The following is a 27,984-nucleotide window of genomic DNA, read 5'->3' as shown; positions in this document are numbered from 1 at the left end:
TGGTCGAGGAGCTTCTCAGGCACAGGGGCCCCCATGTCCAAAGGACGCGCTCTGCTCCTGGTGCTGCTTTCTTGGTGGTTTGAGGTCCCCCTGTCTCTCTGCTTGCTTCTATCTCTTGTATCTCGAGGGATTGCCTCAAGACACAATCCAATCCTGTAGGTTGAGTCCTGCCTCACTAACACAACTGCCACCTATCCTCCCTCATTAACATCATAGAGGTAGGATTTATAACATATAGGCAAATTACAGAATACTTTTTTTTTTAGGAAAATTACAAAATACTGGGAATCTAGGCCCAGCCCAATTGAATACACACATTTTTGGGGGGAACATAATTCAATCCATGATACCATGGTATATTCAATATTCTTCATCGACACTAATTCAAAGGCATCAAATTCTTCTTTGGTCTTCTTTATTCATTGTCCAACTTTTGCATGCATATGAGGTGATTGAAAATACAATGGGTTGGGTCAGATGCACCTTAGTCCTAAAAGTAACATCTTTGCTTTTTAACACTTTAAAGAGGTCTTTTGCAGCAGGCTTGTCTAGTGCAATACATGGTTTGATTTCTTGACTGCTGCTTCTATGAGCGTTGGTTGTGGATCTAAGTAAAATGAAATCCTTGACAACTTCAATATTTTCTGTTTATCACGATGCCGCTTATTGTCCCAGTCATGAGTTTTGTTTTTTTTTTTTTATGTTGAGGTGCAATCCATACTGAAGGCTGTGGTCTTTGATCTTCATTAGTAAGTGCTTCAAGTCCTGTTCACTTTCAACAAGCAAGGTTGTGTCATCTGCATAACGCAGGTTGTCAATGAGTCTTCCTCCAATCCGATGCCATGTTCTTCATATAGTCCAGCTTCTCAGATTATTTACTCAACATACAGGTTGTATAAGTATGGTGAAAGGATACAACCCTGACACACACACCTTTCCTGATTTTAAACCACTTAATACCCCCTTGTTCTGTTTGAATGACTGCCTCATGGTCTATGTACAGGTTCCTCATGAGCACAATTCAGTGTTCTGGAATTCCCATTCTTTGTAATGGTATCCATAATTTGTTATGATCCACACGGTTGAATGCCTCTACATAGTCAATAAAACACAGGTAAACATCTTTCTAGTATTCTCTGCTTTCAGCCAAAATTCGTCTGACATCAGCAATGATATCCCTTGTTCCACGTCCACTTCTGAATCCAGCTTGAATTTCTGGCAGTTCCCTGTCAATGTACTGTTGCAACCATTTTTGAATTATCTTCAGCAAAATTTTGCTTGTGTGTAATATTAGTGATATTGTTTGATAATTTCTGTATTCTGTTGGATCATCTTTCTTTGGCACGGCACACATATGGATCTATACCAGTAGGTTGGCCAGGTAGCTGTCTTGCAAATTTCTTGGTATAGATGAATGAGCACTTCCAGAGTTCTGTCATTTTGTTGAAACAGTTCAATTGGTATTCGGTCAACTCCTGGAGCCTTGTTTTTTGCCAGTGCAACTTGGATTTCTTCCTTTAGTACTATCAGTTCTTGATCATATGCCACCTCATGAAATGGTTCAACGTCGACCAATTCTTTTTGGTATAGTGACTCTGTGTATTCCTTCCATCTTCTTTTGGTATTTCTTACCTCATTCAATATTTTATTCATAGAATCCTTCAAAATTTCAACTCTAGGCATCAATTTTTTCTTTAGTCCTTTCAGCGTGAGAAAAGCTGAGTGTGTTCTCCCTTTTGGCTTTCTAACTCCAGCTCTTTGCACATTTCATTACACTTTGTTTTGTCTTCTTGAGCTGCCCTTTGAAATCTTCTGTTCAGCTCTTTTACTTCCTCATTTCTTCCATTTGCTTTAGCTACTCTACTTTCAAGAGCAAGTTTCAGAGTTTCTTCTGACATCCTTTTTGGTATTTTCTTTCTTTCCTGTCTTTTTAATGACCTTTTGCTTTCTTCATGTATGATGTCCTTGATGTCATTCCACAGTCCATCTGGTCTTCATTCATTAGTATTCAATGTGTCAAATCTATTCTTGAGATGGTCTCTAAATTCAGGTGAGATATATTCGAGGTTGTATTTTAGCTCTCACAGACTTGTTTTAATTTTCTTCATCTTCAACTTGGACTTGCATAAGAGCAACTGATAGTCTGTTCCACAGTCGGCCCCTGGCCTCATTCTGACTGATATTTGACTTCTTCATTGCCTTTTTCCACAAATGTAGTCGATTTGATTCCTGTGTATTCCATCCGGTGAGGTCCACGTGTATAGTCGCTGTTTATGTTGGTGAAAAAGGTATTTGCCATGAAGAAGTCGTTGGTCTTGCAAAATTCTATCATGTGATCTCCGGCATCATTTCTATCACCAAGGACATATTTTCCAACTACTGATCTTTCTTCTTTGTTTCCAGCTTTCACATTCCAATCACCAGTGATTATCAGTGTGTTTTGATTGCATGTTTTATCAATTTCAGACTGCGGAAGTTGGCAAAAGTCTTCAATTGCTTCTTCTTTGACATCAGTGGTTATTGCATAAAGTCGAATAACAGTCGTATTAACTGGTCTCCCATGTGGGCCTATGGATATTATCCTGTCACTGATAGCATTGTGCTTCAGGATAAGTTTTGAAATGTTCTTTTTGACAATAAATGCAATGCCATTCCTACTCAATTTGTCATTCCCAGGATAGTAGACCATATGATTGTCTGATCCAAAATGGCCAGTACCAATCTAATGGCTAGCATATTGATTTTTATGTGCTCCATTTCATTTTTTATGACTTCCAATTTCCCTAAATTCATACTTTGTACATTCCACATTCCTGTTATTAATGAATGTTTGTGGCTTTTTCTTCTCATTTTGAGTTATGCCACAGCAGCAAATGAAGGTCCCAACAGCTTGACTCCATCCACACCATTAAGGTTGATTCTAGTTTGTGGAGGCAGCTTTTCCCCAGTCATATTCTGAGTCCTTCCAACCTGAGGGGCTTATCTTCCAGCAGTATGTCAGACAATGTTCCACTGCTATTCCTAAGGTTTTCGCTGGCCAATTTTTTTTGGAAGTAGGTCTGTCAGGCCCTTCTTCCTAGTCTTTGTCTGAATGCTCCACTGAAACCTGTCCACCATGGGTGACCCTGCTGATATTTAAAATACCAGTGGCGTTGCTTCTAGCATCACAGAAACACGCAAGACTCCCATAGGATAAACTGAGAGATGAGTATTTCCTAGTAATTGGGAATTTAAGGAAGGCATTGTTCTTGCTGCTTGCTTTATAAATGGATTTAAAAAATATCCTAATTGATTTATTTTCCAAAATTTATACTTTTTTTTTTTTTCCTTTTTAAACAGTGATATCTCCTAACCCTCAGGAAGACAAAACCATGAGATTTGCTATCTTGCTGGGAGAATGAGAGGAAGAACACTGTGAAATTTAGTACCGTAATGTGAACAGTCTTATTTATAACCCACATGTCAAACACAGCAGCCCTGTGGCAGAGATTCCTGCTTTGCCCTCAGAATCTAGTCTCCACATCCCTTTTGGAATAACTTGAATTGCTGCTAGATACAGCCATGCAACTAAAATTTGGCCAGTGGGAGATAAGCAGAAGTGACCCGTGCAATTTCTCCATTAGGTTTTTAAAAATAAGGATGCTGTTTGCACTCACTCTTGCTTTTCCACTTCTTGGGTTTTCCCCGAAGAGTGAGGAAAGGGCATGATGAAGACTGATTCTTTTAACTGGTTTTGCAATTCAGTTGTCCAAGGTGAAATGAATGAGACTGTGAAAATATTATAATGCATGTTTTTAAGGTTATTTATTATTATTTACATAAAGAATAATTTTTTAGTCTTTTATATAATCAAATCTTATCAATTTTTTCTTTATTGCAGAAGTCAGAAACTGGCTCCTTGTAGGCTGAAACCAGCACACGTATTTTGTTTGGCATACAAGTTTTTTAAAAAGTTACCAATCTTTAGAGGGATTTTGCATGAGAATCTAAATAAATCTGAAGATGAGTCATCACAGGGCCCACACTGACATGAAGTTATCTGGAGGTGACATGAAGTTTACCTTGAGATAGGCCATGTCACTCCACTAGCCACACTCATCCATCTGCTTTTCTCCCAACTGGTCAGCCCGTTTCTGGAGTCTTGGTGTATGAGGACACCACAGAGCAAGGGGCATCCCAAGACCATGATGTGACAGGGCTAAAACTCACCCCAATGGCTGAAAAAAGGGGCCTGTCACCCAGAATTCTAAGAGATGCACATGCATTTTGTGCCATCCTCACAATCATTGCAATGTTTGAGCCCATTATTGCAGTCACTGTGTTAACCCACCTCATTGAGGGTCTTCGTCTTTTTCACTGACCCTCTACCAAGCATGATGTCCCTCTGATAACATGCCCAAAGTACATATATATTATATCATATTATATAAATCTTCCTGGAATTTTTTACCTATTTTGGTAAGAGACACAGACACAAAAGGATTATTCCACTGTTTTTTTAATTGTGAAACACATTTCATGCAGTTTACAGTTGACCTCCAGCAATATCTTTTGAATTCTAGGATCACACAAACTGAGGGGAAATTTAGAAACAAATGATCACCTCAACAGTGGGTGGAAGTTTTGATCAATGCCTTAAAATAAAAAATACCCTGATAGAATCCTTTCTAGTCACCTGCCTCAAGGCATCACTGCTGTGCTACAAGGGTGTGTGGGATTAAATCATTTTGATGTAATTTTCTGGTTGAATAAGGATTTTCTTTATTCTCATTAGTGCCGCTCTCCTCTGTTGTTACAATGTTGTCCAGAATAACTATAAATGTATTAGATAAGATTTGTTGATTACAGATGGCAAGTTTTTCTCTTATTGATACATCAATGTATCATAAAGTAGTTTTATGTTACAATGCTAAATTTCATTAATCAAATTCAACATAATGGAACGTTTTCCATTTTTCTTCAGGTAGAATATTAGCTGTTGTTGTTGGATGCCGTTAAGTAGATTATGACTCATAGCGATCCCATATGACAGGACTGGTCAATAGGGTTTTCTTGGCTATCATTTTTTATGGAAGCACCTCATCCAGCCTTTCTCCTGCAGAGCCATGGGGTGGGTTTGAACTGCGAACCTTTTGGTTAGCAGCCAAGCACCTGACTGTGCCACCGTGGCTCCTTACCATATCAGTAGATATGGTAATAGGGAAAGTTTGCCAACAAAGTTTGTTAGACATCCAACTTTTAACATGTTGTCCAATTAATACATCTGCAACTTTATCTTGCTGTTCTTTGCCAAGGTTTTTTTTTTTTTTCGTTATGAAGATTTTTCCTCCTATAACCTGTGACCAGCTTGGTGATGAGTGTTGGTAATTTCTAAATGCTAAAAGACGGATGCTATGCTTTAACACATTGTCCTGCAAGAAACAGACATTTTCCCCAGAGACTTGCTTCTTAACATACACAACAGATATGCAGCAGAATAACCAAGACTTCTTGGATGACCTTCCAGTTTTTCCCTTATTGATTTCCTTTCCCACTAAAATAGATCACTATGATAAACTGCTTTAATGAATACCTAAACTACTTAGGAAAACCAGACAGCCCAAATAATAAACCCCATTTGATTGAGAAGAACTATTAAGATGTCAGCAGTAAAAAGAATGTTCTGTTTCAACAATAATAGACTCATCTTTTCCCAGTGCCTCAATACTGATTATATCATCGACTTGCTGTGCTTAGCAACATGAAATGTTCTGGTCCCTGGGAAATCATTTTCTGGGATGTGGGAAACAAATGTGCCCAATTCTGAATTTCTGCCAGAAGCTGAGATACAGACAGTCGCCAATTACTAGTCAGAGCCAAGAGTTAAACTGCATCCAAGAAGTTAGGATATTGGCTCCACATTCTGATTTCAGAAATAGAAATTTATTGATTGAAAAAACAGGGTATATAATAAGGCGGTTATTCAAAATCATTCCATTTCACATACTTCATGTAAAAATGCAAACTTCCAAATATTTTTAATGTTTAAATAGGTACTTCATATCAGGTATTTGCTTTGGATTAAATTTTTCTTTTTACCTCCCTGGTAGAGGGTCAAGATATATTAAGTAAAACACATACACACACTACGTATGAATGGTGACACACATATAAAGCATACTCCTGAGAAGATGCAAGAGAAGTTTTTATCGTTGTTACTATTTTTTTGTGTGTGTGTGCAAAAAAAAAAAAAAACACCTGGTAGGAGAACAGCCAAGAGCTAACTCTTAGTATTGGATTGGCTGCTTCTGAGCTCCCTAAAGCCGTAGAAGTTTATGGTTCTAGAGTCAATTCTTCCAGTGATTCTTCCTATAAATAAGCTGCTCCTTGGGAGGATGGGGGACAGTTTGGGAAGTTGTATTTATTCCTTCAGGTCATGTTGTTACCAGTTGCTGCCAAGTTGATTCTGACTCATAGCGACCCCATGTGTGTCAGAGCAGAACTGTGCTTCAGAGGATTTTCAATGGCTTATTTTTTGGAATTAGGTCACCAGGTCTTACTTCTGAGGTGCCTTTGGGTGGACCTGAGCCTCCAACCTTTCGGTTAGCAATTGAGCACATTGAGAAATTATTTTAGAAAGTGCTTCCCATACCTATAAGACACACTCTTTCCTTGTATTTCTTTCTGCATACAAATTAGTTTTCTTGCCTCATTACTTCCCAACTCCCTTAATTTTCACTCCTGTCCTCCATCAGAAAGCATCAGTAAGAGTCAGGGAATCACAATATTTCTGGACCAATATAAATCTGTTATTTGAAATTTTTTTTTTAATAATTTTTATTGTGCTTTAAGTGAAAGTTTAGAAATCAAGTCAGTTTGTCACATATAAGCTTATATACACCTTACTCCATACTCCCACTTACTCTCCCCCTAATGAGTCAGCCCGCTCCCTCCTTCCAGTCTCTCTTTTTGTGACGATTTTGCCAATTTCTAACCCTCTCTATCCTCCTATCTCCCCTCCAGACAGGAGATGCAACACAGTCTCAAGTGTCCATGTGTGCAAATTCAGAGGTTTAAGAAACTTCAAAGCCATAGAGTTTAGGAAGCCGAAGGCTGTGAACTTCTCTCCTCGCTTAATCCATGCTTTATTTTGCATTCTTCACAGGTGAGCAGGCAGTGCCTACAACAGAACAAAAAATAGATCATGGTTTGTACATTGACACGAGAAGCTCTGGTCTTAACACAGTATTATTTACAGACATTTTCTATGCTAATGTTCACTAGCCTAACTTTTATAGGGATAACAAGAGCTGTTTTTAGGTTCAAAATCCCCAGATTTTCATCAAAGAAATCTGACCTTCATTGAAACAGATGTTCGTAGTTGTGATCTGGGTTACACAGGGGCTGAATATTTTGACCCTTTCTAAATTTGAATAATTTCTACTCATAGCACAAAAAGCCATAAAATACACAGTGTATTTATCCAAGATTTAACTATATCCCTGTACACTTAAAGGAGTCCTGGGTGGTGGAAACAGTTATGCGCTCAACTACTAAACAAAAGGTTTATGGTTGGAATCCACTCACAGGCACCTTAGAAGACAGGTCTGGCGATCTGCTTCTGAAAGGTCAGTCTTGGAAATTCTATGGAGCAGTTCTACTCTGCACTCATGGGGTTGCCATGAGTTGGAATCAACTCTAGAACAACTAACAACATCAACGACTAGGGGCTTAGGCTTAGCACCCACTCAATACTTTTTAATTAAAAAAAAACTTTTTAAATGACATTTCCAGAATTCCCGGTTCATTGTTTATCTAACTTTGTATCAATTTCTTTAGGATTTAATGAGTACCAAAGAAAATGCATACTTTGTCATTGAATACTATTAACACACATGGAATAAATGTCCTCAAGGTTTTCTCCAGCATTAAAATTTTAGAATCTTAGAAATTCAATTAAAAAACAAACAAAACACTGATTAAACATCTACTATGATAAGGAGTTTGCAACCAAAGGCTTTTAATTAAGCAGGATAGTGATGGGATGAGATCTGCATTGTAGAACCATCAATCTGACTTGGGTGAGAAGGATTACTGAGAAGGTAGCAAGACCAGAAAAAAAACTAAAAGCTATTGCAAATTCCTGGAGAGATGAATGAACTCCTCTCTCCTTCCTTTATCACTTGCTTCACCACATCGCTTTGAGAATGAAGTCAAAATTCTTAGTATGGTATAAATTCCTCCAGCAACTGACCCCTGCTTGCCTAACCTTCCAGCTTGTCCTTTGCCACTGTGCTCTAGACACAGAATCTATTTGCAGCTTCCGTAGTAAGTAAACTTTCCCTCTCTGTATATGCTATTCCTGGCCTGGGATCCCCTTCTTCTGCCTTGATATAACTCCTCTGGTCTTTGAAGATTCAAGTGAAGCATTATCATCTCCAAGAGATCTTACCTGATACCCCATCCTTGCCCTTCTCCTCCATCTCAACTTCGTTGGATGCCCTGTTCTACTTTCCCGTAACTAGAAAACCAAACAGTTTTGTAAACTATTGCCTCTGAGATGTCCTGGTAATAATGGTCCTTCACATAGACCTTAGCAATTGGTTATCAGCTACTCATGCAAGTCCACTTCTGAAGCCTAAAGTGAAGCTACTGTGGCTAGAAGTGGGAAAGCTGAAATGGAATCACAGAACATAGATCTTAAAGGGAATTTGGAGACCATTTACTTCAACCACCCCCGTTCATACATGAAGACCAGAACAGTGAACATTATCAGAAAAACGTAGGGTTCAGTCTTCGTTCATCATTTTTTTTGGAACCCAAAGTTGGTTAACTGCTAAATAAACTCATGTAATCAAACAGGAAGAGGGAGCAGTCAGCAAAGTTTTCTCCTTTGCTTGTGTTTTTTTCCACTGCCTCCACACAGATGAGAATCATGTGGCCAATTATTCCTCAGCCAGCTTCCTTCCAAACAGAACATTAAAAGGATGGGCTAAAGTTGGTGTTGTCTGTAAATATGGAATTAATGACTTTCTGGTTGCCTTGATGGTATAATGGAAAAAGCATGAGTTTAGAAGGCAAATGTGTTGAGATTAGAGTCCCCCTTCTACCTTCTAAGGAGCCCTGGTGGTACAGTGGTTAAGCTCTCGCAGGAGAAAGATGTGGCAGTCTACTTCTGTAAAGATTTTACAGCCTTGGAAACCCTATGGGGCAGTCCAGCCTGTCCTAGGGGGTTGCTTTGAGTCAGAATTGGCTCGACGGCAATGGATTTTCTTCTGTCTCTTACTAACTACGTGATCTTCAGGAAGTCTCTGCAACTGTCTGGGCCATATAGTTAAATGGTGATCAGAATTGTATCTCATCAGGAAGAGACAATGTTTAAGGTTCTATTCACTCTACAGGCCCAGGGAACGTAACTTTCCAAAGTCACGCAATGAGTAAAAGAATTTGAGTATACTGACTTTGAGTCCAATGTTGTTTTCACCATATTGTATTATTGTTGTGTGCCAACTCATAACAATCCTATAGGACAGAGCAGAACTACCTCATACGGTTTCCTAGGCTGTAATCTTTATAGGAACTGATTGCCAGGTCTCTTCTCCCAAGAAGCTGCTGGTAGGTTCGAACCGAAGACCTTTCAGTTAGCAGTCAAGCGCTTGACCATTGTGCCATCGGGGCTCCTTAATACACAGCCTCTCAAACTCACTGTGACAAATGCGGGGTCTTTAGAGAAATGTGTCCCCAACTATAGTCTATAATGTTGTTGTTGTTGGGTGCCATTGAGTCAATTCCAACTCATAATGACTCTAAGTGACAGGGTAGAACCTCCCCATAGGGTTTTCTAGGCTGTAATCTTTATTGGAGCATATTGCCAGGTCTTTTTCCCACAGAGATGCTGGGTAGGTTTGAACCACCAACCTTGTGAATAGCAGTTGAGCACTTAACTGTTGTGCCATCAGGGCTCCTTACAGTCCACAATACTATAGTGGAAATAGCTAATGTTAACTGAGCACTTATGAAATGTCATGGATAATCATTTTCATTCTATACAACATCCCGTGGAAACAATTCTGATCACTATTTAATACAGATGAGAAAACTGAAGATTAGAGAGTTTAAGAAACTTGTCCAAGGTCACATAGCTTAGTAAGTGGGTGAAATGGTTTTCAACCCAGGCAGTCTAACAGCACAGGTCATGCTGCTAACTCCAACGTCCTACTACTTACATCCACTCTTGAGAATCACAATATATATAAACATATTAAAGGCCCTCGAAGGTCCTGTAGTAGAGAAATCTGTTTAAATTTCATGTAGCCACATGATGGTAGAAGCCATGTCTCCTCATTAAGGCATTGTTTAGAGACTTTTAAAATGCCTTGAATGTAGTGAATACTCATTAAATATCTGTTGTGCAAATGAAATTATTAGGTAATTAAGATAAATATTAAATAACAGTTGTTGAAGTTGGGTGGCAACAACTCAAAATTTGAGGGTTAAAAAGTTTTCTTTAACTTACCGATTTTTAAAAACTTTAATATTACAAATGGTGATGATCTTTCATTTGATTTCTTAGAATTATCTTCAATAAATCTTTCAATAAAAAAGATTACAAACCTATTATGCCCTGGACCAAATCCAGCCCCACGGAGCTGATCTTCAAAGGAATGGAATTTACTCTGGCAGACTCCTATGTATGATACTTTTCCAAATCCAAATCCCAAGATTCCAGCAACTGTAAAAGCAGGTTAGGAAAAATGAATCATTTAAAGGTTCAGAATTTTATCTATTAATCCTCGTCTAAAACTTTATTAACAGTAGTAATTTTTATTTTAAAGTATTAGGATAAATCAATGAACAAAAACTCTGAGAATGAAGCTCCCCATTAACCATATTTATTCAATCTGAGAAGCTAGATTATATGAAGAAGAATGAGGCATCAGAATTGGAAGAAGACTCGTCAACAACCTTTGATATGCAGATGACACACGTTGCTTGCTCAAAGTGAAGAGAATTTGAAGCACTTGAAGATCAAAGGCTATAGCTTTCAGTATGGATTACACCTCAATATAAAGAAAACAAAAATCCTCACAACTGGACCAGTAAGCAACAACATGATAAATGGAGACAATATTGAAGTTGTCAAGGATTTCATTTTACTTGGATCTACAATCAACGTCCATGAAAGCAGCTGTCAAGAAATCAAACAACTCATTGCACTGAGCAAATCTGCTGCAAAAGACCCCTCAGACTCTGACTCATGGTGCTCTGGCTAAATTCCGGACGGAGGTTGTTGCTAGTTCCCAGGCATCAGTAGAGGAGGATTTTGGGCGAGGGCCTTGGCTAACCATGAAATCTTCTCTGGGCCTGTATGAGAGAGACCCCACCTTCTTCCTCTGTACCTACAGCATCATCATGGTGCTGCGGAAGGTTGCCCTGAAGCAGCTGCCCAGGAACAGGGTCCCCAACATGGCAGTGACGATCAAGTCCCTGACCCGGAGCATGATGGACACCAGCGTAGTTTTCAAGGACCCCACAGGGGAGATGCAGGGAACAGTGCACAGGGTGCTTCTGGAGATGTGCCAGAATGAGTTGAAGCCAGGCTCGGTGCTGCTACTGAAGCAGATTGGAGTGTTTTCTTCTTTACTCCGGAATCACTATCTCAACGTGACGCCCAACAACCTGGTTCATATTTACAGCCCAGATTCTGGGGATGGGAACTTCCTCAAGGCATCTCAGCCCTTCCCCAAGGATCTAGGAAGCTTCCATGGTGGCCTCCAGCTTGATGTGGATGCGAAGTCTGAGGAAAACCTCAGAACAGCACAGCACCCAGAGGCAAGGAAGTCCCCTGAGGAGGAACTCTCAGAAGCAGATGACCTGGATGGGCTCCTGAGCGAGCTCTCTGAGGACTTCTTCTGCGGTACCAGTGGTTGGGACTGCCCCAAGCCAGGGCACCCACTGTGAGCAGGCAGCCTCTCAGGACCCAGGCAAGGCTCTGGCTGTATCTGACCATGCCCAAGGGAGAGAAGACGACCATTGCAATTGGAAAATACACAAAGCATGGGCCTCTGTGGCTGCTCCCACCCTGGATGCTTTCCCTGAGAATGTCCTTGTCCCTGAGATTCTGCACTGCCGTCACTTTGGGTCTTCCCTTAGCATTCCAGAATGCAGCCTAAGACTGGCTCTCCAGCCCTCCAGCTCTCTGATGTGTTGGCCCTTCTCCTGCCAACAGAGAAAGTGTGTCACCTCCAGTGTCACTCTCCCCACCTCAGCTTGACTTTAGAGGATATTGGGTCTCATGTCCTCATCCCTTTACTCCCTAGTCCCTGGACAGCTGAGGAGCTGCAAGGAGCCACACCACAGCAGTGGTGACCTGCCCTTCTGACCTGGGAAGGACATATTCACACTTGCCTTTGCTTTGTCTCTTGAGGCCTGTGGCTGCCTAGCTCACTGTGCCCAAGGTTCCCAGGTACAGGGCCAGGGGTGTGGGCTGTTGTACCTTGTCCTGAAATAAAGCAGCCCTCCCTCAAATAAAAAAAAAGCAAAAATGTCACTTTGAGGACTAAGGTGCGCCTGACCCAAATCATGGTATTTTCAATTGCCTCATACGCACACGCACAAGCTGGACAATGAATAAGGAAGACCTAAGCAGAACTGATGCATTTGAATTATAGTGTTGGTGAAGAATATTGAATATACCATGGATTGCCAGAAGAACAAACAAATCTATCCCGGAAGAAGTACAGCCAGCATACTCCTTGGAAGCGAGGATGGTGGGACTTCATCACACGTATTTTGGACACGTTATCAGGAGGGACCAGCCCCTGGAGAAGGACATCATGGTTGAAAAAGTAGAGGGTCATCGAAAAAGAAAATGACATTCAATGTGATGGACTGACACAGTGGCTGCAACAATAAGCTCAAACACAGCAATGATTGTAAGGATGGTGCAGGACTGGGCATCATTTCACTCTGTTATACATAGGGTCATTGTAAGTCGGAACCAACTCAACGGCACATAAGAACATTAAAAACCGGGAGTGGCAATCGGGGACTTTCTGATCTCCTCAGATTTGAACTGGGGATAGAGAGGTCAGGATGGAGCAAGCAAAGGTGCTGTCCCAGAGACAGGCTGCCTGAGGATAGCCCAGCTGTCAACCAAATGGCTGAGGCTACCAAGAGATGGGACAGTGGGGTCTGAGTTGTGGCTATGGACAGTCTCCTAAACACTGGGTAGGAAGGCTCCGTAATCCCCTCTATGGACTTGGAGTAGGGCACTGTATGAAAGAGAGGTCACGAGGAAGAGGGGACCTTCCTATGGTGTATCAGCCCAGTTCCTGTTGAGTTGAGTTTGCCTCATGGCAACCCTATGTGTATCAGAATAGCACTGTGCTCTGTAGGGTTTTCAGTGGCTAGTTTTTTGGAAGTAGATCGCCAGGCCTTTCTCTCCAGTTGTCTCTGGGTGAGCTTGAACGTCCAACTTTTGGTTTGCAGCCAAGTGCACCATATGCACCACCCAGAGACTCCTCCTTTAGTGTCAAAACCAAAAAAGAAAAAGAAACCAAACCCCACTGCTGTTGAGTCAATTCTGACTCATAGCAACCCTACAGGGCCCAGTAGAACTGTCCCAAAGGATTTCCAAGGCTCTGACAGTGTTGTGGTTGTTGTTAGGTGCCATGGAGTCAGTTCCAACTCATAGCTACCCTCTGCACAACAGAATGAAGCATTCTCTGGTCCTGCGCAACCCTCACAATTGTTGTTATGCTTGAGCCCACTGTTGCAACCACTGTGTCAGTCTATCTCATTGAGGGTCTTCCTCTTTTTTGCTGACGTTCTACCAAGCATAACGCCCTTCTCCAGGGACTTGTCCCTCCTGATAACATCTCCAAAGTACGTTAAACTAAGTCTCCCCATCCTTGCTTCTAAGGAGCATTCTGGCTGTACTTCTTCCAAGATAGATTTGTTCGCTCTTCTGGCAGTCCATGGTATAATCAATATTCTTCGCCTACATTGTAATTCAAAGCTGTCAATTCTTCTTCAGTCTTCCTTATTCATTGTCCAGTTTTTGTATGCATATGAGGTGACTAAAAATATCATGGCTTAGGTCTGGCACACCTTAGTCCTCAAAATGACATCTTCACTTTTTAACACTTTAAAGGAGTCTTTTGCAGCAGATTTGTCCAATGCAATAGTTCCTTTGATTTCTTGACTGCTGCTTTTATGGACGTTGATTGTGGATCCAAGTAAAATGAAATCCATGATAACTTTGTATTTTCTCCACTTATCATGTTGTTGCTTATTGGTCCAGTTGTGAGGATTTTTGTTTTCTTCATGTTGAGGTGCTATCCATACTGAAGGCTGTGGTCTTTGACCTTCATCAGTAAGTGCTTTAAGTTCTCTTCACTTTCAACAATCAAGGTTGTGTCATCTGTGTATCACAGACTGTTAATGCACCCTCCTCCAATCCTGATGCTGTGTTCTTCTTCATATTGTCCAGCTTCTCAGATTATTTGATCAACATACAGACTGATTAAGTATGATGAAATGATACAACCCTGATGCACATTTTTCCTGACTTTAAACCACAAAGTGCCCCCTTGTTGTGTTCCAACAACTGCCTGTTGGTCTACGTACAGGTTCCACATGAGTACCATTAAGTGTTCTGGAATTCCCATCTTCACAATGTTATCCATAATTTTTTATGATCTACACAGCCTTTGTATCCTGTAGTGTAGCATGGAAGAAATCTCTACCCTAGGGCTCCCACTGGGAATAAGATTTCAGACTGTAAACTGGAATGCATTGTCTCTGTACATGAAAGGACTATGTATACCAACTGGAAGAAGATGAAACCCCAAGTTTATAGTAAATTTATTATTAGAAAGCTGCTGATTTTTACCGCTACTCATGTTTTATGTCTACTATAAAACATAGTTTGAAAAGACTGGCCAAAAGAAGAAAATTAAAATCACTAATAGATCTATCATCCAGAAGCTCTGCTGTTGACATCTAGTTATATATCCTACTAGTTCCTCCTAGTCCAGGCTTTAAAGAGAATTGTCTAAGGCTAAGTCCCGGCTGCTGGGCTTTGTATCAGAAAGTGCTGAATGAGGTAAGAAATGCAAAGTGGCAAAAAATGGAGACTGAATTTTCATAGTTAATACAGGCAGTTCAGTTAGTTTGGGACATTCATATCTCCAGTTGCTATAAACATCTTTTTTCTAACATAAATCTATTTTTTTTCACGTCTATGACTTACGTGCAACTTTAGGCAATGATCCAAATCTAGGATTAGATGCTAAATAACCTAAGGAATAATATATAAATACATTATTATTTCATTTCATAACTTAAATTTATTTTTAAAAAAAACTTCAAAACTTAAGATACAATATATTTCAATTGTACACAGGTTCTTAATCTAATGAGATGGTCATTTAAAAGTTATGAATTCAATTTTTGGCCAAAATAGATCTTTTAGGCAAGCAGTACATATTAGCTTTAATTTGTAGAAAGATAATGTGAAAGACTGATTTAAAGACATCCAAGTACTGCTAACAAACAACTAAGTTCAAAACAACTAGTCATTCCTACCCTCTTCCCCTCATAAGTAACTCAACATCAGACCCACTGGCGTCGAAAGAATTTAAAATTAAAGATTCATACTATGTATGTTATATATCTCACAATTTTTAAATGAAAGCATTACAACCTATGGTAGTCAGAATGATGCCTCACTCCCCAAAGATGTCCACAACCTGATCCTCCGAACCTGGAGCAATGGAGAATTAAGGTAGCAGGTGGAATAAAGGTTGATAATCAGCTGACCTTAAAATAGGAAGATTATCTGGTGGGGCCAAAGTAAATAGCAACTAGTCCAGCTTGAACTCACGGCAACTCCATGTGTGTCAGAGTAAAACTGGGTTCCATAGGGTTTTCAATGGCTGATTTTTTAGAAGTAGATTGCCAGGTCTTTCTTCTAAGGTGCCTCTGGGTGGACTCAAACATTCAACCTTTCAGGTAGCACAGTAACCATTTGTATCACCCACAGACTTCAATGTAATCACTCTAAAAACCAAACCCACTGCCGTCAAGTCTATTCTGACTCATAGAAACCCCTATAGGGCAAGGCAGAACTGCCCCATAGAGTTTCCAAGGAGAACCTGATGGATTCAAACTACCAACCTTTTGGTTAGCAGACTTAACCACTATGCCACCAGGGTTTCTGATGTAATCACAAGAGTGTTTAAATGTGGAAGGAGGCAGAAGAGGAGGTCACAGTGATGCCATGTCAGAAGAGCTCAACCCACCACTGCTAGCTTTGAAGATGAAAGGGGGCCACAAGCCAAGGAATGTGAGGAGCCCACAGAAGCTGGAAAGGGCAAAGAAACGGACTCTGTTACAGTTTCCAAAAAGAATGCAGTCCTGCTGACACATTGATTTTATCCCAGGAGACCCATTTCCAACTTCTGACCTCCAGACCCTCTATAAAACAATTCTGCGTTGTTTTAAGCTGCTCAGTTTGAGGTAATTTGTTATAGTAGTCAAAGTAATCTAAAACACAGTCCCTGGACAAATATTCTCATAGATGCACGAGATGGTAGATTTTGAGTAGTTCAGTATTATAAAACATCATCTCTATGGATATCCTTGCCATATTTTTTTCTGCATCGAAACAGTCTGACAAAGGCTTGTTGCTAATTGATGAATATATTTCTACAAAAAGACTATCTTAAAGTTATAAAAATGAAAAATTTTTTATGGACAAGAATATTATTGATTCAAGTGGGATTCTCCCAGATGCATGAGATATGTGGTCTTTGAGATCCAGGAAAGGACCAAGAACATTTTACCTCATATTTATTGGGTATAATGTTTCTTTAAAGTTCAGGTAATCAGTAGTGTTTAATAAAATGGGCTTAAACAGGATCAGGTGCCTTATTATTTATTACCTGGGGACTATGCAAAGCTGTGGGTTACTGGTCAGAGGGAGGCAGGGAGAAAAAAGAGAATGGAGAAGGAAAGATAGGGAAAAAGGAAAACTCTATTAGGCAGAGGGAGGTCTGTTAGGGGAGATTCAAGGTGGCTGCTAGTGCTCATGGTCTGTTACAAGAATTAGACAGGGTGCCCTTCCTCAGGCAGATGCAGCCTCTCTCCAGGACAAATGGCTTGGTGAACAGAGCATGGGCTGTATTTTGGCCTCACTTGTCCACTCCCCAGGGCGCCCTTGTGTAGTGAACAATCTGCCCAGCCATATATAGAGGGCGTGGGAGGCATAGTGTCTCTGATACAGAGAAAGGCACTGTATTAGTTTCTGATGGCTGCTGTAACAAACTATCACAAACTTACCGGCTTAAAAGAACACATTTATTATCTTACCGTTCTGGAGGTCAGAAATCCAAAATGGATCTCACTGGGCTAAAACCAACATGTCAACAGGGGTGCATTCCTTTCTGGAGGACCTAAGGCAGAATTCTTTTTCTCATTCTTTCCAGCATCTACAGACCACACACAGTCCTTGGCTCATGGCCCCATTCTTCCATCTTCAAAGCCAACAATGTTGGGCTGAGTCCTTGTCACTTTGTCATCTCTCTGGTTTTGCCTTTTGACTCCCTCGTCTACTCTTAAGGACCCTGGTGATTACATTTGGGTCCACCCAAATAATGTAGGATAATCTCTTTATTTTAAGCCACAGCTGATTAGCAACCTTAATTTCCCTTTGCCTTGTAACTTAACATTTTCACAGGTCTGGAAGATTAGCACATCTTTGAGTAGCCATTATTCTGCCTATGATAGGCACTTAGGTTGAAAACGGGCACAAATAAATAAACCCTTTACCAAAAAATAAATGGTCAGCACCAAAAAGTTGCCAGGAGGACCACAGAAAACTGGGCTATCTTAAGTTAAAGTACTCAACAAATCATCAATCTTACCTTGGTGGACTAGTCCTTGGGTGACAAGCATGCTTACAAGAGAAAAAGGCAGGGCTGTAAAACAAAAATGCCCCTCAATATCGATATTTTAAAAGTTGGCATCTCACCTAGAAGTCAGGGAGAATTACTCTGAGCTTTTTCTCTTTCCTACCTCAGCAATGAGATTTTATTCCTTTGTTGTTTTAATTATTCAGCGCTATCCTAAACATGGGAATTTTCTTGGGATCTGCCCAAGGCACTCAGCCCAACACACAGTTACTGATCTAACAAAACCTAAACTCCATGCTCCTCTATTTCTACCCTTTCCCGTCAAGTTAACCCTGACGCATGGTGACCCCATGTGTGTCAGAGTGGAATTGTGCTCTGTAGGGTTTTCAACGGCTGATTTTTAGGGGAGTAGATTGCCAGGTCTTTTTTCTGAGGTGATTTTGGATGGACTCAAATCTCCAGCCTTTCAGTTAGCAGTTGAGCATGTTAACCATCTGCACCACTCAGGGACTCCACTCCATCCCCACCCTCCACATTTACTGAATGCCCAACGTGCACCAGATTTTGATCACCTCAGGCAACACAAGCATCTTCATGTGGACGTTGCTTAGCTGTCGAATTTGGGAGTTTCCATTAGCTATATATTTTAAAATGATCAATTCTAGGTAAAAGTTAAAAAATAGTACAATAAACTTCTGTATATTCTCCATCTAGATTCATTGATTGTGAAGATTTTGCCAAATCTGCTTTATCTCTCTCTTTTTTTTTTTTCCTGAGCCAATTGGAATTTGCAAACACCATGACTCTTCACCCCTAAATACTTCAGCAGGTACCCTCTAAGAACAAGAATGTTCCCCCGTAACCACAATGTTATTAGCATATTCAAAAAAATAATATTGATGATGTTAACTAATATACAATCTACAGTCGATTCTCCCCAAGTGGCCCAATAATGTACTCTATAACTGTGGGTTTTTTTCAATCCAGGAAATCAAGGATCATGTATTACACTTCATTAGCATGTCTTTCTTAACCTGCTTTAATCTAGGACAGTTTCTTGCTTTTTTTTTTTTTTTTTTGATCTTTTATAACATTTTGTCCCACAATTTGGATTTGCCTGTTTTTTAAAGATTACAAAATGATTATACTCACGTTGAACATGAGTGACGTTTAGCTATTGATTTTTAAAACAGGCAATTTAGTCTGGCAAAAAGAAGTTTCTAGTTTTGTCAGAACGTGTCAAATGACCTCTTCCAAAAGCAGAGAGCAGTGGTAAACATCTAGCTCTTCCTAGCAACCAAGACAAATCAAATAGCAACTGATTTTTCCATTCTACTGCCTGCTGGTAGGTAAATGGATCATAAAAGCCCATAGTAGAGTGTTAATCTACTCTACTAGTGCCCAACTAAATTACTTACTCCTAGCTTGTCAGAAAAGGCATGGATATCTAGAAGCATAATCAGTAATCACAGTGATGCATAACGAATGTCAACTTCTAGAGAGTGTTGCTTCCAAAATAGTTGAAACTGAATTTGAATGGTTTAAGAAATCAAAATGAATATCTTCAAGTACAAATTATCCTTGCATCAGCAACGTTGTAAAACATTGGAAGTGTATCTATAGGTTCTATTATGTCATTTTAACATTGGAAGTAACAGTGCACAGCCTGAATTCACATCCTGGTCTGAAGGCAGGCCCAGAAAGAAGCAGCAGCTCGTAGACAAGGTTATTTCAAAGACAATGTAAGAGAAGTATTAATGAAGTGCTGCCATTTATAACTCACTGAACAAAAATGTATTAATATTTTCTATGTGTGAGGCATTGTGCTATGCTCTGGGACGAAGCACTGAATTTGGCATTGCTCCTGAATTCTATCAAGCTTAGAGTCTAGTGTAATTTAGGAAGGTCTGCTCTTTGGCAGTCAAGAAATTCTAAACAGTGCTCTTGTTCTACTTGGTCACATCAAGGAAAGTGTTAAGTGTGCATTACTTTTTGGAAAGGGAGATGAAGGGCTCCTTAATCAATTATTTATTACCTCTGTCCTAAAAAGAGTCTCAACATGGAGTTAAACTCTAAACAGCCCCAAATACCAAAGTTCATGAGGGATTTATGCAAAGTGTCAGCTCAAAAATAAATCATTACCATAATTCTAACACGACAGTCAGGCAGTTTATTGCAGCAAATAGGTTGTTAGTTGCCATCACGTAGATTCCATCTCATGGCAATCCCACGTGTGTCAGAGTGGAACTGTGCTCCACAGGGTTTTCAAGGCTTTGACCTTTTGGAAGTAGGTTGCCAGGCCTGTCTTCTGAGGCACTTCCGGGTGGGTTTGAAACTTCTGGCTAGTAGTCAAATGCTTAACATTTGTGTCACCCAAGGACTCTGGAGCAAATACAGTGTTAACAGAGACTAAGAGGGGTGCAATTACCTCTCTTCCAGAAACTTTCTTCTTGACATTCTCGGATAATCTTTACAATCTCTCCTCTGTGGATGTGGAGTTTTGATTTTGGACAAAATAACAGGCTCTGTAAGGAAAACTATGTGGTGAGTTAGCTGAAATCATCAGAAAAACATCTGCTTTGTTTTCTCTTGGGGAGGACTGAGAGGTCTCTTTGCTCTTGTTACACAGCATCGATTTGTGCCGGCTGACAGCACAAAGCAATCACCAGTTTCAGAGAGAGCTTCCCATCTGGGAACGCTGGATGAACGTAGGCAAAGAATCCCAAATGGAGAATCAGGGTGATTCACCGAGAGAGCATGGAACAGCTATCTGGTCAGGCTAAATTACTGCTGAGGACATATTTTCTTTCTTACTGCCAAACCCACGAGGCAGATTACCCAATAAGCAAGGTAAGCACAGGTTTACTTGTGCTTACTTACTAATGCATAGTGAACAATAAGCAAGATTAGTAAGAAGCACTGTGCTTACCTCGCTTACTGGTTCATCTACTCCTGTTAGGGATTGTAAATTTGAAAAGAGGCTTTGATTCTCTAGGAAGGTGCTGTGGGGTTGGGAGAGAGACAGATGCCAGCCATACTTAGAAGCAGAATCTTTGATGTGGTGAAAAAATGTGAAATTGTTCACTACAGAGTAGTAAGTACAAGTAAGCCGGTGTTTACCTTGTTTATTGAATAACCTGTCCCTGGCCATGCCTCTGTCCATATAGTCACTGTACCTGGCATGTTCCTCATGCCCTTTGCTCACTTGGTTCCCTAAAGATCTAGCACAAATGTTGCTTTCTGGGAGAAGAGAGGGATGTTAACTCCTCTACAGCACAATATTTATACACCTGGGATAGTACACAAAACACTGTATTACAGTCTATCTTATTTATATACTTGTGTATGCATTTTTAGACTGTGACCTCATCAACTGCTTTTTGTTATCCTACATAGCTTACTTTCAGCCTTGACAGTATTTTGCATGTTTGTAAGTGGTCTGCACATAATTTCTGGTGCAACTACTGACATAACCCATTGCCGTCAAGTCAATTCCGACTCACAGCAACCCCATGCGTTACAACGTAGAACTGAGCGATACATGGTTTTCTTGTCTGTAGTTTACAGAAGCAGATTACCAGGCCTTTTTTCCACAGTGCCACCGGGTATGTTGGAACCACCAATCTTTCGGTTAACAGTTGACTACAAATCGTTTGTGCCACCCAGGGACCTATACCATTGAAGTAATTGATGTAATTATTTTTACTAGTAGTATAGTATTTCTTATCATGTTGATATCCTCTAATATAAACTAACTCCGTCTTTCAGGCTCCCTCCCCCTTTGCGTATATGTAGGTATTTATTCACTCACTCTGATCCACTGTCCCCACTCTGATTCCCCTCTGCCCATCACCACCGTTCTTGCTGTTTAATGTGGGTCTTTTATTTGTAGGCATTCTTGCAAAGTATTCATTGTTTTGGGTATATGCATTTTTTATGTAAATGGCATGGTTTTAGATATCTTTTTTAAAATTTAATGTTTTCCATTCAGCTTTATGTTTTTAAGACCCATCCATGTTGCTATGTGTGTGTGTATATATCTTGCCCACTGCTTCTCACTGCTGCATGATTCTCCAGGGTGCTTGCAAGTCCTCACCGCCACATGTCCCTTACAGGCTCATGTGAGCAAATTTTTGGAACATATATGTAGAAGTAAAATATACAGCATGTATATTCTTAATTTGATAAAGTATTGCTAGATTGCTCTCAACTGGACCTGGGTTGGAATAATTTGTTATATTTGGCTTAGTAGTTTTTGAAAAACAAATTTTATTTCTTACTGTAAACGTCATACCTGTATGTCCTTGTGTGTGGATTATTTACGTATGTCCTCTGTCATTCACCTATTGGGGGTTTTTGCTTTTGTTGTTGAGGTGCTTTGCAGCTCTTTGGCTCTTGAAGTTTACCTCACTAGTTCTGCCACTGTTCTTTTGTAGACCCTTTTATTGTTTGTGTTGTTGTTCTGTTAGGTGCTGCCAAATTGATTCTGATTCATAATGATCCCACGTGACAGAGCAGTCAGCATTTTCTTGGCTGTGTTTTTTTTTTTTAATCTTTATGGAGCCAGGTCACCAGGTCCTTCTTCCGTGGAGCTGTTGGGTGGGTTAGAACCACCAACCTTTCTGTTAGCAGCTGAGTGCTTAAATGTTGTGCCGCCAGGGCTCCTTTTATTGTTTGTAATACTTTTCAATGTGGATGACATTTCTTGAGTATTTTCCATGGACCAGACACCATCCTGAGCATTTGATGTGCATGCTGCCATATTAACAAGGTGGAGAGACCTGTGACACTAATACCTTCGGAGGTCTACAAACAACCCAAGCTGGCAACATCCCTCCTCTTTATCTACAATTCCCCACAGCCCAGAATAAGGAGGTGTAGAAAGGGTGTCTCAGCAAGGCGAGAAGGAGATTTCTCATTCTTCACTTACCTTAGTTCCACAACACAACCCCCCAACAGCAAGCACTCCAGCTTATGCCCAATGTAAATATCTGTTGTTGCTTCTGGCTGTGGCTGCCGCATACGCACACACACATATATACATGCACGTGCGAGCGGACACACACACACACAGGATCACAACTACTGTGAGTCTTGCAGTCAGGATTAAATGTTCCTGCAGAGTCTTCCAGCAGAGCACCAGGGATCCTTTTACAGCCATCAATATTTTATGGCTCTCCATTTCACAGATGCAATTCAGATGTCCAAACGCTTCTCCTGGTGACTTGATATCTTTTGCCTGAACTTTGCCTCGTAAACACTATCTCCTCCATAAACTCTTTTTACTTTGAAAAGTTGATCCCAGAGAACATGAACTCCATTTACCTATCATAATACTTTCTCTTTTCTTCATTTATATATCCCTGAAACACATAATATTCATTCTTAACAAGTTGAAAAATTGTGCCCATGTTAATACTTGGATCCTCAATCTGATGGCTAATTTAGTAATTAAGAACCTGCTGTCCTGGTTAGGAACACCTGTCAGCAGCATATGCTTAGTATGATTAGCCTTGGTAACAAAAATGTAAAAGCGAGCATAATGCATCATTCTGTTAGGTTCAACCAAGAATTTGCTCTGCTAAAGGAAGCCTCTTCAGTCACCAATAGCCTACATAAGAGTTAGTTAAGCGAGATTCTAATCAGGGAAGAGTAAAGGAAGGATTTTGTAAGTAAATTTTAAAAAGCTCCTTTTAAAGGCAGCCAAAAACTTTCCTTCCTCATTCCATTTTCCCTGAACTCATCCAACAGGTGCCAGACTGAAAAATAAACAAACAAAAAAAGTAACATGACTGGGCTAGGCTGAGTGTTAACTAAAGTCTTGTATGCTATTCCTCTGCAGATGGCAGATAACCAAGTTAAAAATATACCTGCTTCTTTGGTGGCGGCAAATGGGGATCTTTATCTTGGTTTCCCTGAGTAGACACTGAAGCCATGATGACCTTGGCCTTGCTTTTCTTCTAGTTGAGTATACTCTGCTTACTCCTCCACCCAGGGTCTAAAGGAAGTAAAAGAGAATCACTACATTGTGACTGAATGCTTGTATCAACCCTAAAAACATCCTTAGTACCAACTGCACCTATTTGGAAAACTTACTTTCATTTTGTCATAGGTCTTAATCTGCCACCATCTGCAAATGCAATTTCTAACGCTCCTCCCCCACCAACACACAGAAGTTATCTCACTAGTGGCAACAAGTCAAATTTAGATTAGAGGGAAATATTACTGTGAACAGTGAAATGTTTTACTACCCATAAATCGTATTCCTAAAAAACGTTTCAATTCATTAAAAGGTCATTAATGAATTGACCTTTTTACTGAGTGTCTATTAAACCAGGGAATTAAGATAAAATCACCACCTTAAAGACACTCACAATCTAGAGAAAGACAGGTAAGTCAATAGTTACACAACATGAAAAAGGGCTCCTCTAGAGATGGTGATGTTTCAACAAACGGACGCAGCACTGGAGGTGCTCACTCATCCATGCCAAGAAATTTGCAAGATAGCTACCTGGCCAACTGACTGGAAGAGATCCATATATGTGCCTATTCCAAAGAAGGGTGATCCAACAGAATGCAAAAATTATCGAACAATATCATTAATACCACATGCAAGTAAAATTTTGCTGAAGATAATTCAAAAATGGTTGCAGCAGTACATCAACAGGGAACTGTCAGAAATTTAAGCCCAGTTCAGAAGAGGATGTGGAACCAGGGATATCATTGCTGATGTCAGATGGATCCTAGCTGAAAGCAGAGACTGCCAGAAAGATGCTTACCTATGTTTTATTGACTTCACAGAGGCGTTCCACTGTGTGGATCATAACAAATTATGGATAACATTGCGAAGAATGGGAATTCCAGAACACTTAACTGTGCTTATGAGGAGCCTGTACATAGACCAAGAGGCAGTTGTTTGAACAGGACAAAAGGATACTGCATGGCTTAAAATCAGGAAAGGTGAGCATCAGGATTGTATCCTTTTACCATAGTTATTCAATCTGTATGCTGAGCAAATCCGAGAAGCTGGACTATAAGAAGAATAAAGGGACATCAGGACTGGAGGAAGATTCATTAACAACTTGCAATATGCTGATGACACAACCTTACTTTTTGAAAGTGAAGAGGACTTGAAGCACTTACTGATGAAGATCAAAGACTTCAGTATAGATTACATCTCAACATAAAGAAAACAAAAATTCTCACAACTGGACCAATAAGCAACATCATAAATGGAGACAATATTGAAGTTGTCAAAAATTTCATTTTACTTGGATCCACGAGCAACACCCATGGACACAGCAGGCAAGAAATCAAAGGATGTATAGCATTGGGCAAATCTGCTGCAAAAGACCTCTTTAAAGTGTTAAAAAGCGAAGATGTCACTTTGAGGACTAAGGTGCACCTGACCTGAGCCATAATATTTTCAGTCACCTCATATGCATGTCAAAGCTGGACAATGAATAAGGAAGACGGAAGAATTGAAGTCTTTTAAATATAACATTGGCGAAGAATATTGAATATACCATGGATTGCCAGGAGAATGAAAAAATCTGTCTTGGAAGAAGTATAGTCCAAATGTTCCTTAGAAGCGAGGACAGTGAGTGTTCATCATATGTACTTTGGACATGTTGTCAAAAGGGACTAGTCCCTGGAGAAGGACATCATGCTTGGTAGAGTAAAGGGTTAGTGAAAAAGAGGAAGACCCTCAATGAAATGGATTGACACAGTGGCTGCAACAATGGGCTCAAACATAGCCAACGATTGTGAGGATGGTGCAGGATCGGGCAGTGTATAGTTCTGTCGTACATAGGGTCACTGTGAGTTAGAATTGACTCAATGCCGCCTAATAACAACACAGGCGAGTACTGTGCTAGGTTGCTAACTACGAAGTTAGAAGCTGAAGTCCACTGAGAGGCACATTGGAAGAAAGGCCCGGCAATCTATTTCAGAAAAAGTAGCCACTGAAAACCCTATAGAGCATAGTTCTACTCTGACACACAAGGAGTCCCTACGAATAGGAGTCAACTCGACGTGGAGGTGAGTACGAGGTGCTAAGGAAGGAGACATGAAGGATGTCTTTTCTGTCTGGTCATGTCTGAGGGCACCAAAGACACTCCTGAACTTTCAAAATGATCTGTAGAGACTGGATGGACCCCATGACAGGAGGATCAGTTATGAAACTGCAAGTCATATGATAAAAATTTCACTTTTAGGTACCTAATGTCATTGTGGTATAGAGGCAGCATGCTGCCCTGCAGTGGAAAGCCCTGAAGTCAGAAAGACCTGAGTTCAAATGCCGCCTCTACTCTTTGTGAGTTTGAGCCCTGCGATTTGGGGGCAAGGGACTAAATGTTCCTGTGCCTCAGCCATCTCTGAAGGCACCTTGGGAGGCACCTCTAAGGGAGCCCTTTTCATGTTGTGTAACTCTTTAGACTGAGTTCCTTTAAGGCACTGATTTTGTCTTATTCTTTGTATCCCCTGGTCTAGCACATAACAGACATTTGGTAAAGTTTTGTGTTTAAGCTAATGGCCTTATAGGAGCCCTGGTGGTGCAGTGGTTAAGAGTTCAGCTGCTAACCCAAAGGTCAGCAGTCCAAATCCACCAGGCACTCCTTGGAAACCCTATGGGGCAGTTCTACTCCGCCCCATGGGGTCTCTGTGAGTCCAAATTGACTCGACGGCAATGGGGTTTTTTGGTTTTTAATGACCTTGTATTGAATTGAAACCTTTTTTAGCAAACCTGAGGGGGCTGTTTTGAGGACAAGGGATGAGATTCCTAAAGTCCTAGCTCAGCGCTAGGCTCACAGTGTACATGTGAGCAGTAAAAGGCAGCTGTCAGAGTGGTCCTGCGTGCTTTATTTTCCAAGGACTCCTAGGAAATCTTCGCTGACCTCAGGGTGCTGGCCTAATGCCGAATTAGATTATTCTTGCTTATTCAGACCTTAAGCCGTTGGTTGTCCCAAATCGGGAAGCAAAGATACCACAACATCTCAGCTGTGGGCATCAGGCCCCTAACACACTTCTGAGGGTCCTGCTTGTTCCAGGTGCAGCTCCCACCACGCACGCTACGTCTGGGGTCCCTCTGCGTCTCTGACAGGTAGGCAGTGGGGGGGGGGGGTTGGAGCGCGACACCTTGGGGAGATGAGGAGAGGGGGTGAGGGCGCGGGGTCCGATGGGCAGCGGGAGGGGGTCACGCACTTTCTGATCGGCGAGAAAGGCAGTGATCAACATGCTGAAATCCGTCGCTGTCCTGAGCCCGGGGCCGCCAGCAGGACCCCAAGCCCCCCGCCTCCGCCCCGGGACCGCGGGGGTCGATGGCGGCCGGGGCCGAGGCGGTAGTCGGGCGGGAGGAGGGGGTTGGGAAGGGCGACTCAAGGCGGCCACTCCGGACCCGAGCGGCCTTCCGAAGGGCTACCCTGCCCGTGTCCCCTCCCTGAGGACTCCGGAAGTGAATCGGGCAGAGGAGGGCAGCCCCTTCTCGCCCTGCACCCCGCTTGTCTTCCCCCCGGCGCGGCGCCGCGGGGCTCACCTGCCGAGCGCGTTTCCCTTCCGAGTCGCTCCTCCGCCGAGCCGAGCTCGCTTCGCCGCCGCTGCAGCCCGGCCTTCTCCCCGCCTCCCTGGGCGCCCGCCCCCGCCCCAAGGGGCCGGCCGGAGTCCCAGGTCCCCTGTCCCGGCTTCCTCGGCCTCCGCCTTTCTTCGCCCAGCTTCCCGTCCTTCCTTCTCTCGCTCTGACCCCTCACCTCGCCGCTTAGCACTCGCTCGGCTAAGTCGCTCAACAAGTGCACCCCCCACCCCCCTTGCTGTCTTGTAGTTCTTTCTGTGTTGGGGGCCTCACCACCCACTCCCAATTCTTAGGCTGAAGTCAGGGCTTCCAACCGGCGAAAACGAAACCAGATCTAATTTTTTTTTTTTTTTTTAATTTGGGTGATCAGGCATCATAACGAGACGCGGACAATACCGGTGGAAGCCCTGGAATGGAAGACTCAGTATTAGCCTGCAGCTGACACAGAGCCTTCCCTCTGCCTGGAATTCTCCCCACATCAATGTTGTTCCAGCTTTTTCCTACTCATCTTCTTCTTCTCTT

The 27,984-nt window shown here is 41.4% G+C and overlaps 2 protein-coding genes across 2 annotated transcripts; one reads left to right on the top strand and one right to left on the bottom strand.

Annotated features, from left to right (window-relative positions):
• Positions 1-4,390: 4,390 nt before the first annotated feature.
• OCIAD2 (OCIA domain containing 2) lies at positions 4,391-27,571 on the bottom strand. The gene is made up of 7 exons (XM_003415872.4): positions 27,430-27,571; positions 23,768-23,895; positions 20,326-20,422; positions 17,910-17,963; positions 15,236-15,283; positions 10,594-10,711; positions 4,391-7,159 (listed from the first exon to the last, which is right to left on the bottom strand). Exons 2-7 carry the CDS (start codon positions 23,831-23,833, stop codon positions 7,078-7,080), a joined length of 465 nt encoding a protein of 154 aa, XP_003415920.1. The 5' UTR covers positions 23,834-23,895; positions 27,430-27,571; the 3' UTR covers positions 4,391-7,077.
• Positions 11,310-11,964, top strand: LOC135231454 (homologous recombination OB-fold protein-like). Its single transcript, XM_064285833.1, has one exon. The coding sequence runs from the start codon at positions 11,326-11,328 to the stop codon at positions 11,938-11,940; it is 615 nt and encodes a 204-aa protein (XP_064141903.1). The 5' UTR covers positions 11,310-11,325; the 3' UTR covers positions 11,941-11,964.
• Positions 27,572-27,984: the final 413 nt, after the last annotated feature.

Source organism: Loxodonta africana, chromosome 5, assembly GCF_030014295.1.
Source record: "Loxodonta africana isolate mLoxAfr1 chromosome 5, mLoxAfr1.hap2, whole genome shotgun sequence".
Classification (NCBI taxonomy): Eukaryota; Metazoa; Chordata; class Mammalia; order Proboscidea; family Elephantidae; genus Loxodonta; species Loxodonta africana.
The sequence above is the reverse complement of the archived record's forward strand: the minus strand, read 5'-3'. Positions and strand labels throughout refer to the sequence as shown.

Bases quoted from the DNA above. Each gene is read 5' to 3' on its own strand.
- LOC135231454 (XM_064285833.1), top strand. From the start codon at position 11,326: ATGAAATCTTCTCTGGGCCTGTATGAGAGAGACCCCACCTTCTTCCTC.
- OCIAD2 (XM_003415872.4), bottom strand. From the start codon at position 23,833: ATGGCTTCAGTGTCTACTCAGGGAAACCAAGATAAAGATCCCCATTTG. The intron at 17,964-20,325 runs GTAATTGCACCC...TTTGTTTTACAG, and splicing joins AGAAAGTTTCTGGAAGAGAG to CCCTGCCTTTTTCTCTTGTA. The intron at 10,712-15,235 runs GTAAGTCATAGA...CTGCTTTTACAG, and splicing joins ATCATTGCCTAAAGTTGCAC to TTGCTGGAATCTTGGGATTT.